This window comes from Ipomoea nil, unplaced genomic scaffold (assembly GCF_001879475.1).
Source record: "Ipomoea nil cultivar Tokyo-kokei standard unplaced genomic scaffold, Asagao_1.1 scaffold2805, whole genome shotgun sequence".
NCBI classification, from domain to species: Eukaryota; Viridiplantae; Streptophyta; class Magnoliopsida; order Solanales; family Convolvulaceae; genus Ipomoea; species Ipomoea nil.
Window position 1 is genome coordinate 1900725 of NW_017619233.1, and position 15127 is coordinate 1915851.

The 15127-nt window shown below is 29.6% G+C and overlaps 1 protein-coding gene across 1 annotated transcript; it reads right to left on the reverse strand.

Moving 5' to 3' along the window:
* Positions 1 to 5755: 5755 nt before the first annotated feature.
* LOC109158048 (uncharacterized mitochondrial protein AtMg00810-like) lies at positions 5756 to 6574 on the reverse strand. The gene is made up of 2 exons (XM_019305866.1): positions 6278 to 6574; positions 5756 to 6010 (listed from the first exon to the last, which is right to left on the reverse strand). Exons 1-2 carry the CDS (start codon positions 6572 to 6574, stop codon positions 5756 to 5758), a joined length of 552 nt encoding a protein of 183 aa, XP_019161411.1.
* Between the last annotated feature and the right edge of the window lie 8553 nt (positions 6575 to 15127).

Below are 15127 nucleotides of genomic sequence, written 5' to 3' on the forward strand. Positions count from 1 at the left end.
AAGCTATATATAGCTCATAGCAAAGATGCAACTTTATTTCTTTATACCCGCCACATATTCAAGTTGAGAGGCAAGGTGTTGAATTTAGCCCTTTAAGCCTCCGCCCAACAATTCACTTAGCCACCAATTACTAGACCCAACAATTATGATTGAAGGAAAAAACTTTGTAAAATTAAATAAAATATGCAAAATATAATGGATCATATGGAAACGTAATTGCCATTATAATATATCAAAGAGGTAGGATAAAACTAGAAATAAAATTAGAAGAACAAATTGGAAATTTTTGTGAAATTATTGCCATTTTTACGTGACGTGAGAAATCCGTAGCCTATACTGTTACAAATTTTTATTTTTATTTTTCAAATAAAATCATGTTCAGTGGTATAGACTTTGGCATGTAACTATAATACAAAGTCAGACTTGCCAACTAATTAATACGCAATAATTCCAAACTAATCAATGGTGCATGGCGATCTTTGACCGCCATTTACCTACTCTAATTTTTTCAAAGTCATATTACAAGGGTGATAATGTATCCAAGATCGCGCACAACCACACACTTTTACACCAATCGTCCACACAAGCTGTGTGGACCATATTTTGTATATACGTTCAATATAAAAATAATTTATTTTTAATATATTAAAAATTACGTTGTATTTAGGGAATGTACATTATTTGTGTATTGAGTGTTCATTATATTATATAATATATATTCAGTACAAAAATAATATACATTTAATATATTAAAAGTATACTTTTTATTATGATCCATACAACACTGTGTGGACCAAGGTCCATACAATAACTTGCCCTTCTTACACATATCGTATCCAACATCAACATCAATTTGACTTAAGTGCCCCAACTCTAGCATCCTAGGGAGCCGGACTCCAAATTAGCTATGGTGAGGTTCGCACCGCTACCTTGTTGCTAGACATCGGGATGACAATTTCTCCCTACCCCCATGGAAATTCTTGATCCCTGCTCTAAGAGCATCTACAATAGAAATTAATTTTAGAAAAATGTCAGATGCTTTCACTTGAATGGGAATAATAATAAGTGTGGGGGAGAAATAAAATGGTGAAGAATTGACCTATAAAGTTGAGAAGAATGGTAGAAAAAAAAAAAGGAACATGGGCTGCTGTACGCGTTTCGCGCACAACAACCGCCCACACGGGCGCGTCAGGCACGCCTGACCACACTGGCATAAAAGACAAAGTCGAAATGACATTGTTAGAAGATAAAACAATGGTTAAAATGACCAAATGAATAAAAAGAGTAAGGGAACCTAAGATTATTTAAGAAATGGAAAGTAATCACATTTCAAGGGAACCTAAGATTATTTAAGAAATGGAAAGTAATCACATTTCCTTCAATATGGGTAAAAATATGATGCAGAGATGAATTTATATTCATTTTGAAAAATGAAATAACTAGAACCAAATAATGAAATTTGTGAGATTTACAAATTAAATGATTTGGGAGGGTAATTGCTTTAATAACACTTCAGTTGAATAATTTTCTTTTTGATATCATAAATTGCATTGATTGCACATCATTTTGCCTTCTAGTGCAGAATTTTGGGTGCACAATTATGAGCCTGTATTTGACTATTTGTTATATCTTTTGCATTCCTTTCAACAACTTATAACTAAATTTCTAATGGAAATTTGTAAGATTTACTAACGATTTATAAGGATAATTGCTTCAATAACACTTAAAAGCTGAATAACTTCCTTTTTTTTGGTACTATAACTTGCTTCGATTGCACATCTTTATGCCTTCGAGTGTAAAATTTACGTCTTCAAGTGTACATTTTTATGTCTTCAAGTGCATGCTTTTGTATCTTTTTTTTTAAGCCAAGTAGATTAGATGAAATTAATGACTGATGAGATTGTTGCGTATTTTTCACCTGACAACTCCTTCGCACCTGAAAATATTTCTAATACATTAATTTTGAATAAAGCGACGACTTATCAAATGATAACCTCACAGCAAGACAAGACCAACGGCAGTAGTATCAAGTTGGCATATAGAAAATAAAAAGTCCTCGATGATGTCTAAATACAAGAATGGTATTTCATTCCGAGCTATTTTCTTGAACTAAGCACACGGTGAAAGAACAACCATTTCTATCTGCATCTAAAATCTACATCTACATCTACATCTACATCTACAATTCTAATAAGAGCCAATAATGTTAGGCCTTTAACTGGAACAAAAAAATATAGGTAGTATATATTATTTCTTAAATAGTTCATATTATTTTGATTTTAATATTTTTTTTTAATGATTTTTCTTATTTACCCTCTATTATATTATTTTCTTCCTTAAATAACCTAAATTCTGTTAGTTTAAACTTTAGTAACGGAATATTTCGTAAACTATTTATTATTTTTAACTTACTCATTAAATTCTATAAGAAATATCTTAGTTTCGAACCACATCCCAATTAGAGTTGGCATAATTGGTAAACATACACTACAAATATGTTAAAATATATTTTAAAAAATATATATATAATGTAAAATTTAATATAAAGTTTGTTCAAATAATTAGTCCGGCAAAATACATAGCATTCAAAGTTAAACATCAAAGATTATAAATCAAGAACTTTAAAAATCATTTGATTTTTATCCATTTAAAAAAAAAAACAAATTTAGGTTAAGTTTTTTTTTTCGTTTAATTAATCTTCTTTAATTTTGATTATTTAGATAAGAACAAAATTTAATATTTCAATTATATTTTTGCATTATTGGTATGATTTAGGTCGTTATGGTATTAATATTTTTTATATGTATTTTTATAATGGTACAATTGTACATTACTTTACAAATATTATACTATTATTTTTTTATCGGACAAAATTGTTCTTACATCATTATTAGGCTTGCGCGACCTAACTACAAAGTTGTTGATCATAAATACAATTACACTTAGACTCAAAAACGGTAAGACCATTTTCTAACGAATTGACAATGTTGACATCCCACTAGCTCCTATTGAACAAGTTTACACATCAGAATTTTATCAATGCATGAAAACTTCTAAAGAAATTTGTAAGTTAATTTTTACTATATCATTATAACAATATCTATTGTAACTATATATTTTGAATTATTTGTTATCATCCTCTATTGACAGGGACTGTAACGATTGTCATTGGCAAACTCTCAAAATAATTTGTCTCAACAATGAATGTAAATTAAAAAAAAAACAGAAAATCAATGATTTCATTATTGTTGATGAAAAGTATGTACGCCACTTTATTACTCTTATTAAATTAAATAAAGAAGTAGCTACAACAAAAAATAATACATATGCATTTAATTAATTTAGAATTAGATGTTTATAATGCATTTATTTAAAAAAATTATTCATTATAAAAAATTTTAAAAGAGATATAATTTCATTAGTTATATTATCTTTATTTTCTACAATTCAAAGATTCATTACCTTCAAATTTATTAATTTATTATATTCACTACATTATCCATTGTCTTCTTAGCTTTTTACATTATCTTGTAATTAAATATCAAAGTTATAATACAAAATATGTTATATATATTTATTTACCAAGTATTTTATACAAATATAAAAAATATTAATATTTTGTTCAATACTTTCACATGATAACCTACGACTCACATCTTACAACGCATAAAACATGTAGGGGAAAAATTATCACTACCAAATATCAATAGGTGCTTGTAAGATAAAGAGTTAATTGTACAACTAAGATCTCATTATATACCCAACAAGGTAAATCTAAAGCTTCTTACACCATAATCTCATTGCACGGTGAATTAATCTATGCTATCACCAGTAACCCAATTGCACATGACACACTACCAATAAAAAAAAATGACATGTACTGAAGATGAAGACAATGACAATGCTACCCAAAAGAGAATTAAGAAGAATTAGAGAAATTTAAACCAAAAGTTGTATTTATTTATACTATCGTTTTTAGACTAAGTATTTAGACTAACATTATTACAAAGTTGCAAACATTTATTTTATTAGTGACAATAAAATCAATCTCTCATATATTATCTTGTATTTATATACTTTAGACAAATTCAGGGTGTGTTTGGTTGATGGGTTTTGCCCATAGGAATGAGTATGAAAGTGATTGTTATTGTTTGGTTAATATGTTTTTAGAACACTACTATAGGTTTTGAATACCTCATCATTTGAAAAATCCATACCCAAATAAAATAAGGATTTCATTCCCTTATTAATTCTCAAGCATTACTATTAGTAATAATTCTCATTCCACACTATTACAAAACATGTTAAATACTTTCACCAAAACTCATTACCAAGTATTTGATACCCATTCCGATTTCGATTCCCATGTGCGAACCAAACACACCCTCAATATTTATTTACCTACGCATGATGTCCGGTATAATATTGCATTAATATACTTTGAAATACTTATTAAAAATAATCATTGGGCATTTGCGCGTAAAACATCTAGTCATAATGAAATTGATGGAATAGGCACACTAGAAAAATTAGACTCTGATGAAAATGAATTATTGAAAGCAATAAAGGTCTTTGGAGATATATATATGTGTGGACTAAGAAATTTCATACTTTTAACAATTATTAATCCGTATCTTTTTTTTTTTTTCAATATATTTTTACAATATACATATGATCAACTTTTCAATACTTTATCTAAATATATATTAACATTGTTATCTCTGATCTTTACATATGTTTTTATATGAAATTGGTATGAACTTAAAATAGCTTTCTTATCCCCGGCCTGGTCCGGCCAATTCAAAACGGCAAATTATGTTGTGCATCCGTATGCACCATGCATAGTACATACGGATGTTTGTAGTCAAAACGATGTCATTTTTACATCCGTATGCACCATATGCATGGTGTACACGGATGCACAACATAACGATCCATTCAAAACACTGATGCAAATGTGATCGTTTAGATTACTTTTTTTTTTTTTTTTTTTGAAGAACAAATGGAAATAAAAAAAAAAAAAAGTAAAATAATCATTGAAGAGCGCAACCTATATATATAACTAATAAAAGGTAATATTCTCCCAATAAAGTATAGGTTGACATGTTTTAGGAATCCAAATTAAAATGTTTTAGGAATATTTATAAGTGAACTAATTAATACGGAGTATGTTTTATCTTTTTTTTTTTTTTTCTAATACACAATAATTAATTAATTAAGAAATAATATCAAAATAAAATAAAATTTAGTTGAAAAGATATTTCTCTTCAAAAAGATTAAAGAGAAATGAAACAGACAATACAGTAGTAGTAGAGAAATTAAGTGTTAATGAAAATGAAACGAAAGCAGTGGTCTTTGGCGTCATTAGATGACTTAGAAATTTTGTATTTGGAATATTACCTTTTTTTTCCACAATACATGACAAAGAGGGGAGGGGGGGGGGGGGGGGGGATATGGGGGGTGCAAAGAACCCGTGTTCACAAAATATCATAAAAACGATGAGAATATAATTGTTTTGTATTCAATAATAATATCTGAGAATACATGGAGCGAATATATAGACATGCTAGATAGAATCCTAGTCTAACACGAATAATATAGTCCTAATCTAATATGAATAATATAGTCCTAATACTCTCCTTCAAGCACAAGGTTGTCTGGCCAAAACATTGAGCTTGTCACGGATAGAGTCAAAACAAAGAGACGACAGAGACTTTGTGAAAATATTCGCTAGTTGATCCTTGGTTGAAATAAACTACACTTCTAACTCATTTTTGGCTACTTTATCGCGAACAAAATGATAGCCAATCTCAATGTGCTTTTTGCGGGCATAAAACACTGGATTGGCACATAAATAAGTAGCTCCCAAATTATCACACCATAGTCGAGGAGGAGGCGCAGGCAGGATGCCGATTTCATGTAACAGAGAAACGAGCCATGGAACTTCTGCAGATACATCAGCGAGTCCCTTGTATTCTGCTTTAGTTGAAGAACGTGCCACAGTCCGTTGCTTTCGACAAACCCAAGATATAAGATTACTGGCCAAGAACACAGCAAAGCCACTAGTAGATTTGCGGTCATTCGGATCGCCAGCCCAATCTGAGTCAGAATAGGCATGAATATCCATAGATGTAGACCGAGAAATACGCAGGTCAAGATTCAGGGTGCCTTTGACATACCGCAGGACTCTCTTTAGAGAGGCCCAGTCTGTAGTAGTGGGAGCATGCATATGTTGACACAATAGATTAACAACATAAGATAGATCCGGACGAGTTACCGTAAGATACTGGAGAGCACCAACAAGACTCCTGTATTGTGTTGGATTGGCATAGGGAACGGCCACGTCGTCTGTGATTTTCGCAGAAGAGACAGGCCTGATTACTGACTTGCAGTCCACCATGCCAACACGTTTGAGAATATCCTTCATGTACCGTTGTTGGGATAAAAGCATACCGCTAGATAATGGGACAATTTCTATTCCCAAGAAGAAAGAAGGCACACCCATATCACGAACCTTAAATTCAAGTGCTAATTTATCAATAAGAGCAGTAACATGATCTAAGTCAGAACCCATAATTAAAATGTCATCAACATACACCAAGAAATAAAGACGAATATTGTCACAAAAGTAGATAAAAAGAGATACATCCGTCTTAGAAGGCGAGAAGCCCATAGAGACAAGAAAATCATGTAGTCTTGTGAATCATGCACGTGGAGCCTGTTTGAGACCGTATATAGATTTTTTAAGCAAACCTACATGATTAGGTAACGACTTATCCTCATAACCAGGTGGTTGTCGCATGTAAACAATTTCAGTTAACTCGCCATTTAAAAAGGCGTTGTGAATATCCACCCACGAGATACAGCTAAAGATAAGAGAAGACGAACCGTAGTGAGCTTAACCATAGGACTAAAGGTTTCAAAAAATTCCTCTCCAACAACCTAATTAAAACCCTTGGCTACTTATAACCTTGCTTTATGACGGTCTATTGAACCATCGGCCTTCCGTTTGGTTCTGAAAACCCACTAATTGCAACCAACAACATTCATACCTGGTTGAGATGGAACGAGACGCCACGTATGATTATGGACCAAGGCATTGAACTCCGCGTCCATTGCATCATGCCACTCAAGAAACTTGACCGTCTGAGAGTAACAAGTAGGCTCAGGCAATTGTTTTGATTTTTTGTTCATATTAATATTTTGGATAGATATCATTATAATAGGATTAATTACCTTGATTTTTCCTTTCAAAAAAAAATTACCTTAATTTTTTATTTTTGTATTTTTAAAACTTTTATTCTCATTATAAATTCTTACCTAACTGACATCAATATTAGTAATCATTCCAATCAATATTTTTAAAACTCCGTCCTCTAAGTTTTTTAATAATAACTAGTATTTTCACCCGTGCGATGCACGGAATGGAATTGTTGTAATATATTAAGAATATTTAAATCGATAAAGAGTTAATTTCAGCAGAGGTCGCATATCTTTCTTGACAATTTCAAATTTAATCCTAGACTATAGTTATTAATTATTACGATTTATTCTATGTTATAATTCTTACGTTAATATTCTTACTATTATTATTAACACTTAATTACTTTTAAATATTATTTTTACCACTTATATTATTATTATTATTATTATTATTATTATTATTATTATTATTATTATTATTATTATTATTATTATTATTATTATTATTATTATTATTATTATTATTATTATTATTATTATTATTAGTTTCTTTTCAAGTTTTGTTAGTATATAATGGCCGTGAGGCACACAATAATAATATAACCATAATTAAATATTTTTGTATTGTATTCCGTGAGTCACAATAATAATATAACAATAATTAAACATTCTTCAATTCTAATATTCTTCTAGGATTTCTATTACCATCATTAATTATTCCCAAATTTACCATAATTAAATAATTTGACCAATTATAAAGAGAGATTATCAAATAATGCATGCACGGGATAATTTTTTAATTAAAAAATTTAAAAATTCATTAATAAAACATAAGGTTCTCATAGTTTTTTCTTATAAACTATTTAATAAAGCATTTTTTTAGAAATTGGTGGGCCAAACCGCCTACGGCAGTATGCGGTGGATAAATCTCGAAAAAATATGCGATTTCAAAAAAACATTTGTCCAAAACGGACAACCGAGTCAAAAGTTATGCCTTGCAGAACTTTTGACACATCACAACTTTAACCCAGAATTATTGTACGAATAGTAAAGTAGAAATCAATATATTTTATTGGGAAGAGAGATTTTTTAGGAATTGAGCGGGAAGTTAAAATTCCAGGATTTTGTTATTATATATAGTATAGAAGTATAGATGTACAAAGGGAATTGTGTTACACTATTTTAAAATTTTAGAATAGAAGTTTAACGCAGAATTATTGTACGAATGGGAAAGTAGAAATCAATATATTTTATTGGGAAGAGAGATTTTTTAGGAATTGGGCAGGAAGTTAAAATTCCAGGATTTTGTTATTATATACAGTATAGATATAGATAGATGTACAAAGGGAATTGTATAACACTATTTTAAAATTTTAGAATAGAAGTTTAACGCAGAATTATTGTACGAATGGGAAAATAGAAATCAATATATTTTATTGGGAAGAGAGATTTTTTAGGAATTGGGCGGGAAGTTAAAATTCCAGGATTTTGTTATTATATATACTAGTATTTTCACCCGTGCGATGCACGGAATGGAATTGTTGTAATATATTAAGAATATTTAAATCGATATATAATTATTTAAGAGTTAATTTCACCAGAGGTCGTTTATCTTTCCTGACAATTCCAAATTTAATCCTAGACTATAGTTATTAATTATTACAATTTATTCTATGTTACAACTCTTAAGTTAATATTCTTACTATTATTATTAACACTTAATTACTTTTAGATATTATTATTACCACTTATGTTATTATTATTATTATTATATTATTATTATTATTATTATTAGTTTCTTTTCAAGTTCTGTTAATATATAATGGTCGTGAGGCACAATAATAATATAACCATAATTAAATATTCTTGTATTGTATTCCGGAGTTAATGCCATTTTTGGTCCTAGACTTATTGAGGCATTGACACTTTTCATCCTCCATAATAAAAATTGCCACTTAGTAGACACTGTTATTGGTCGTTGGACAGTTTTGATCCTCCGTCAATGAAGCCGTTTGTTGACCGTGAATTAGAAGGGCTTTTCTGTCTTTTTATGTCTTATTCTTCTAATCTTGTTTAGACCAGCGCTGTTGTGACTCCTGTGAGGCGAGATGGCGAGACTTGGCGGCTAAGTAGTAATCGTCGGTAGTGAGTAGCAGCGAGGTTCTTCTCCGGCGAGTTGTGGGTACGGCGGCGAGCATACGAGGCAGTAACTCCTTCCGGCGACGGACCAGTAAGGCAGATCTGGCGGTGCAGCAACAGATCCGGCGAGGTTGGGGCCTTCATCGGTGGTTTTTGGTTCCGGCGAAGCAGAGAGGGCAGCAGGTTGGCGAACCCTCCTATGGTAAATAGCAGTTGTAGTTGTAGATGGCGTGATGTAGAATTTGCACCTGTAAGTCCTCCCTTCCATATTGACCACAAATATCCTTCCCATCTCTCTCTCTCTCTCTAACCACAACTACTTGGTGCACAACCTCAAAAACTCTGTTATTCTACCTGAAATTCATTGAAGTTTCAAGCTGAAAATGTGGAATTCGCCGCTCCCCAAAAATCGCATTGTTTGAGGTGTTGGAATGGCCGGTGTTGACTTCCTGGCTGTTGTAGCTGCATTCCCCAACCCGGATGATAAAATTCGGAGCACCAGCTTTGAGGTTCAAGGAGGTGGTAACACTGGCAATGCTTTGATAAAATCCGGATGATAAAATTCGTCTTGGTCTTAATCCAAGGATCATATATAAGGTTGCTGATGACTCGCATGGCGAAAGAATACTTTATGAACTTGAAAGGGATGGTGTTGATACATCTTTTATGGTGGTGTCCAAAGGAGGAAACTCACCATTCACATATGTCATTGTTGACAACCCAAAAAAAAAAAAAAAACTCGCACGTGCATCTTCACTCCAGGATATCCACCCATGATATCTGAGGGTCTACATACCCAAATCAAAATTGTCTTCAGCGCTTGGAGTAAATATTGTCTACTTAGATGGAAGGCTGCATGAGACTGCTTTGATTGTAGTGCAGGAGGCAAAGAGTTGGGGCATACCTATTATAGTTGATGCAGAAAGGTTAAGGGAAGTTGGGTGATATTCCTGACTTTGCTAGTTATGTTGTATGCTCGACAAAATTTCCACAAGCATGGGTGTGTGAAGATGGTTTCTTAATGTTAGAAAGGACTGAAGCGGATAACCTCAGTTTGAAGAAATGGATGTAGTAGTGACCAATAGATGGAGAAATACAAGGATTAGAACATAAAAAGACAGAAAAACCCTTCTAATTCACGGTCAACAAACGGCGTCATTGACGGAGGATCAAAACTGTCCAACGATCAATAACAGTGGCTACTAAGTGGCAATTTTTATTATGGAGGATGAAAAGTGTCAATGCCCCAATAAGTCTAGGACCAAAATGGCATTAACTCTTGTATTCCGTGAGTCACAATAATAATATAACAATAATTAAATATTGTTCAATTCTATATTCTTCTAGGATTTCTATTACCATCATTAATTATTCCCAAATTTACCATAATTAAATAATTTGACCAATTATAAAGAAAGATTATTAAATAATGAACGGGATAATTGTTTAATTAAAAAATTTAAAAATTCATTAATAAAATATAAGGTTCTCATAGTTTTTTCTTAGAAACTCTTTAATAAAGTATTTTTTTTTTCAGAAATTGGTGGGCCAAACCGCCTACGGCAGTTTGCGGTGGATAGATCTCGAAAAAATACGCGATTTAAAAAAATATTTGTCCAAAACGGACAACGGAGTCAAAAGTTATGCCTTGCTGAACTTTTGACACTTTACAACTTAAAAAAAAATAAAATTAAAGGCCGGTTCAGCCGGCGAGGCGGCCGCTGAGGAGGCTGATTCCGGCCTTCCTCGTCGCGGCCAGCGACACGATTTTTGCAACACTGATATATAAAATAGATATAGATTAAAATAGGAATAGTATTACACAATTTTATAATATTACAATAAAATTTTAACCCAGAATTATTGTAGAAATCAATATATTTTATTAGGAAGAGAGATTTTTTAGGAATTGGGCGGAAAGTTAAAATTTCAGGATTTTGTTTTTATATATAGTATAGATAGATTGTATTACACTATTTTATAATATTAGAATAGAATTTTAACGCAGATTTATTGTACGAATGGGAAAGTAGAAATCAATATATTTTATTAGGAAGAGAGATTTTTTTAGGAATTGGGCGGGAAGTTAAAACTTCAGGATTTTGGTTTTATATATAGTATAGATAGATTGTATTACACTATTTTTTAATATTAGAATAGAATTTTAATGCAGAATTATTGTACGAATGGGAAAGTAGAAATCAACATATTTTATTAGGAAGAGAGATTTTTTAGGAATTGGGCGGGAAGTTAAAATTTCAGGATTTTGTTTTAATATATAGTATAGATTGTATTACACTATTTTATAATATTAGAATAGAATTTTAACTCAGAATTATTGTATGAATGGGAAAGTAGAAATCAATATATTTTATTAGGAAGATAGATTTTTTAGGAATTGGCTGTGAAGTTAAAACATCAGGATTTTATTTTTATATATAGTATAGATTGTATTACACTATTTTATAATATTAGAATAGAATTTTAACGCAGAATTATTGTACGAATGAGAAAGTAGAAATCAACATATTTTATTAGGAAGAGTGATTTTTTAGGAATTGGGCGGGAAGTTAAAATTTCAGAATTTTGTTTTTTATATATAGGAGTATAGATTGTATTACACTATTTTATAATATTAGAATTGAATTTTAACGCAGAATTATTGTACGAATGGGAAAGTAGAAATAAATATACTTTATTAGGAAGAGAGATTTTTTAGGAATTGGGCGGGAAGTTAAAACTTCAGGATTTTGTTTTTATATATAGTATAGATTGTATTACACTATTTTATAATATTAGAATAGAATTTTAACGCATAATTATTGTACGAATGGGAAAATAGAAATCAACATATTTTATTAGGAAGAGAGATTTTTTAGGAATTGGGCGGGAAGTTAAAATTTCAATTGTATTACACTATTTTATAATATTAGAATAGAATTTTAACGCAGAATTATTGTACGAATGGGAAAGTAGAAATGATTATATATTTTATTAGGAAGAGAGATTTTTTAGGAATTGGGCGGGAAGTTAAAAGTTCATGATTTTGTTTTTATATATAGTATAGATTGTATTACACTATTTTATAATATTAGAATAGAATTTTAACGCAGAATTATTGTACGAATGGGAAAGTAGAAATCAACATATTTTATCAGGAAGAGAGATTTTTTAGGAATTGGGCGGGAAGTTAAAATTCCAGGATTTTGTTTTAATATATAGTATAGATTGTATTACACTATTTTATAATATTAGAATCGAATTTTAACTCAGAATTATTGTATGAATGGGAAAGTAGAAATCAATATATTTTATTAGGAAGAGAGATTTTTTAGGAATTGGGCGGGAAGTTAATACATCAGGATTTTATTTTTATATATAGTATAGATTGTATTACATTATTTTATAATATTAGAATATAATTTTAACGCAGAATTATTGTACGAATGAGAAAGTAGAAATCAACATATTTTATTATGAAGGGAGATTTTTTAGGAATTGGGAGGGAAGTTAAAATTTCAGGATTTTGTTTTTTTTTATATATAGGAGTATAGATTGTATTACACTAATTTAGTATTTTATAATATTAGAATAGAATTTTAACGCAGAATTATTGTACGAATGGGAAAGTAGAAATAAATATACTTTATTAGGAAGAAAGATTTTTTAGGAATTGGGCGGGAAGTTAAAACTTCAGGATTTTGTTTTTATATATAGTATAGATTGTATTACACTATTTTATAATATTAGAATAGAATTTTAACGCATAATTATTGTACGAATGGGAAAAATAGAAATCAACATATTTTATTAGGAAGAGAGATTTTTTAGGAATTGGGCGGGAAGTTAAAACTTCAGGATTTTGTTTTTATATATAGCAGAGATTGTATTACACTATTTTTTAATATTAGAATAGAATTTTAACGCAGAATTATTGTACGAATAGGAAAGTAGAAATCAACATATTTTATTAGGAAGGGAGATTTTTTAGGAATTGGGCGGAAAGTTAAAATTTCAGGATTTTGTTTTAAATATATAGTATAGATTGTATTACACTATTTTATAATATTAGAATAGAATTTTAACGCAGAATTATTGTACGATGGAAAGTAGAAATCAATACATTTTATTAGGAAGAGAAATTTTTTAGGAATTGGGCGGGAAGTTAAAACTTCAGGATTTTGTTTTTATATATAGTATAGATTGTATTACACTATTTTATAATATTAGAATAGAATTTTAACGCAGAATTATTGTACGAATGGGAAAGTAGAAATCAACATATTTTATTAGGAAGAGAGATTTTTTAGGAATTGGGCGGAAGTTAAAATTTCAGGATTTTGTTTTTATATATATAGTATAGATAGTATAGATTGTATTACACTATTTTATAATATTTGAATAGAATTTTAACGCAGAATTATTGTACGAATGGAAAGTAGAAATCAATATATTTTATTAGGAAGAGAGATTTTTTAGGAATTGGGCGGGAAGTTAAAACTTCAGGATTTTGTTTTTATATATAGTATAGATTGTATTACACTATTTTATAATATTAGAATAGAATTTTAACGCAGAATTATTGTACGAATGGGAAAGTAGAAATCAACATATTTTATTAGGAAGAGAGATTTTTTAGGAATTGGGCGGAAGTTAAAATTTCAGGATTTTGTTTTTATATATATAGTATAGATAGTATAGATTGTATTACACTATTTTATAATATTTGAATAGAATTTTAACGCAGAATTATTGTACGAATGGAAAGTAGAAATCAATATATTTTATTAGGAAGAGAGATTTTTTAGGAATTGGGCGGGAAGTTAAAACTTCAGGATTTTATTTTTATATATAGTATAGATCAGATTGTATTACACTATTTTATAATATTAGAATATAATTTTAACGCTGAATTATTGTACGAATGGGAAAGTAGAAATCAATATATTTTATTAGGAAGAGAGATTTTTTAGGAATTGGGCGGGAATTTAAAATTTCAGGATTTTGTTTTTATATATAGTATAGATTGTATTACACTATTATATAATATTAGTATAGAATTTTAATGTAGAAATATTGTAGGAATGGAAAAGTAGAAATCAATATATTTTATTAGGAAGAGAGTTTTTTTAGGAATTGGGCGGGAAGTTAAAATTTCAGGATTTTGTTTTTATATATAGTATAGATTGTATTACACTATTTTATAATATTAGAATAGAATTTTAACGCAGAATTATTGTACGAATGGGAAAGTAGAAATCAACATATTTTATTAGGAAGAGAGATTTTTTAGGAATTGGGCGGAAGTTAAAATTTCAGGATTTTGTTTTTATATATATAGTATAGATAGTATAGATTGTATTACACTATTTTATAATATTTGAATAGAATTTTAACGCAGAATTATTGTACGAATGGAAAGTAGAAATCAATATATTTTATTAGGAAGAGAGATTTTTTAGGAATTGGGCGGGAAGTTAAAACTTCAGGATTTTGTTTTTATATATAGTATAGATTGTATTACACTATTTTATAATATTAGAATAGAATTTTAACGCAGAATTATTGTACGAATGGGAAAGTAGAAATCAACATATTTTATTAGGAAGAGAGATTTTTTAGGAATTGGGCGGAAGTTAAAATTTCAGGATTTTGTTTTTATATATATAGTATAGATAGTATAGATTGTATTACACTATTTTATAATATTTGAATAGAATTTTAACGCAGAATTATTGTACGAATGGAAAGTAGAAATCAATATATTTTATTAGGAAGAGAGATT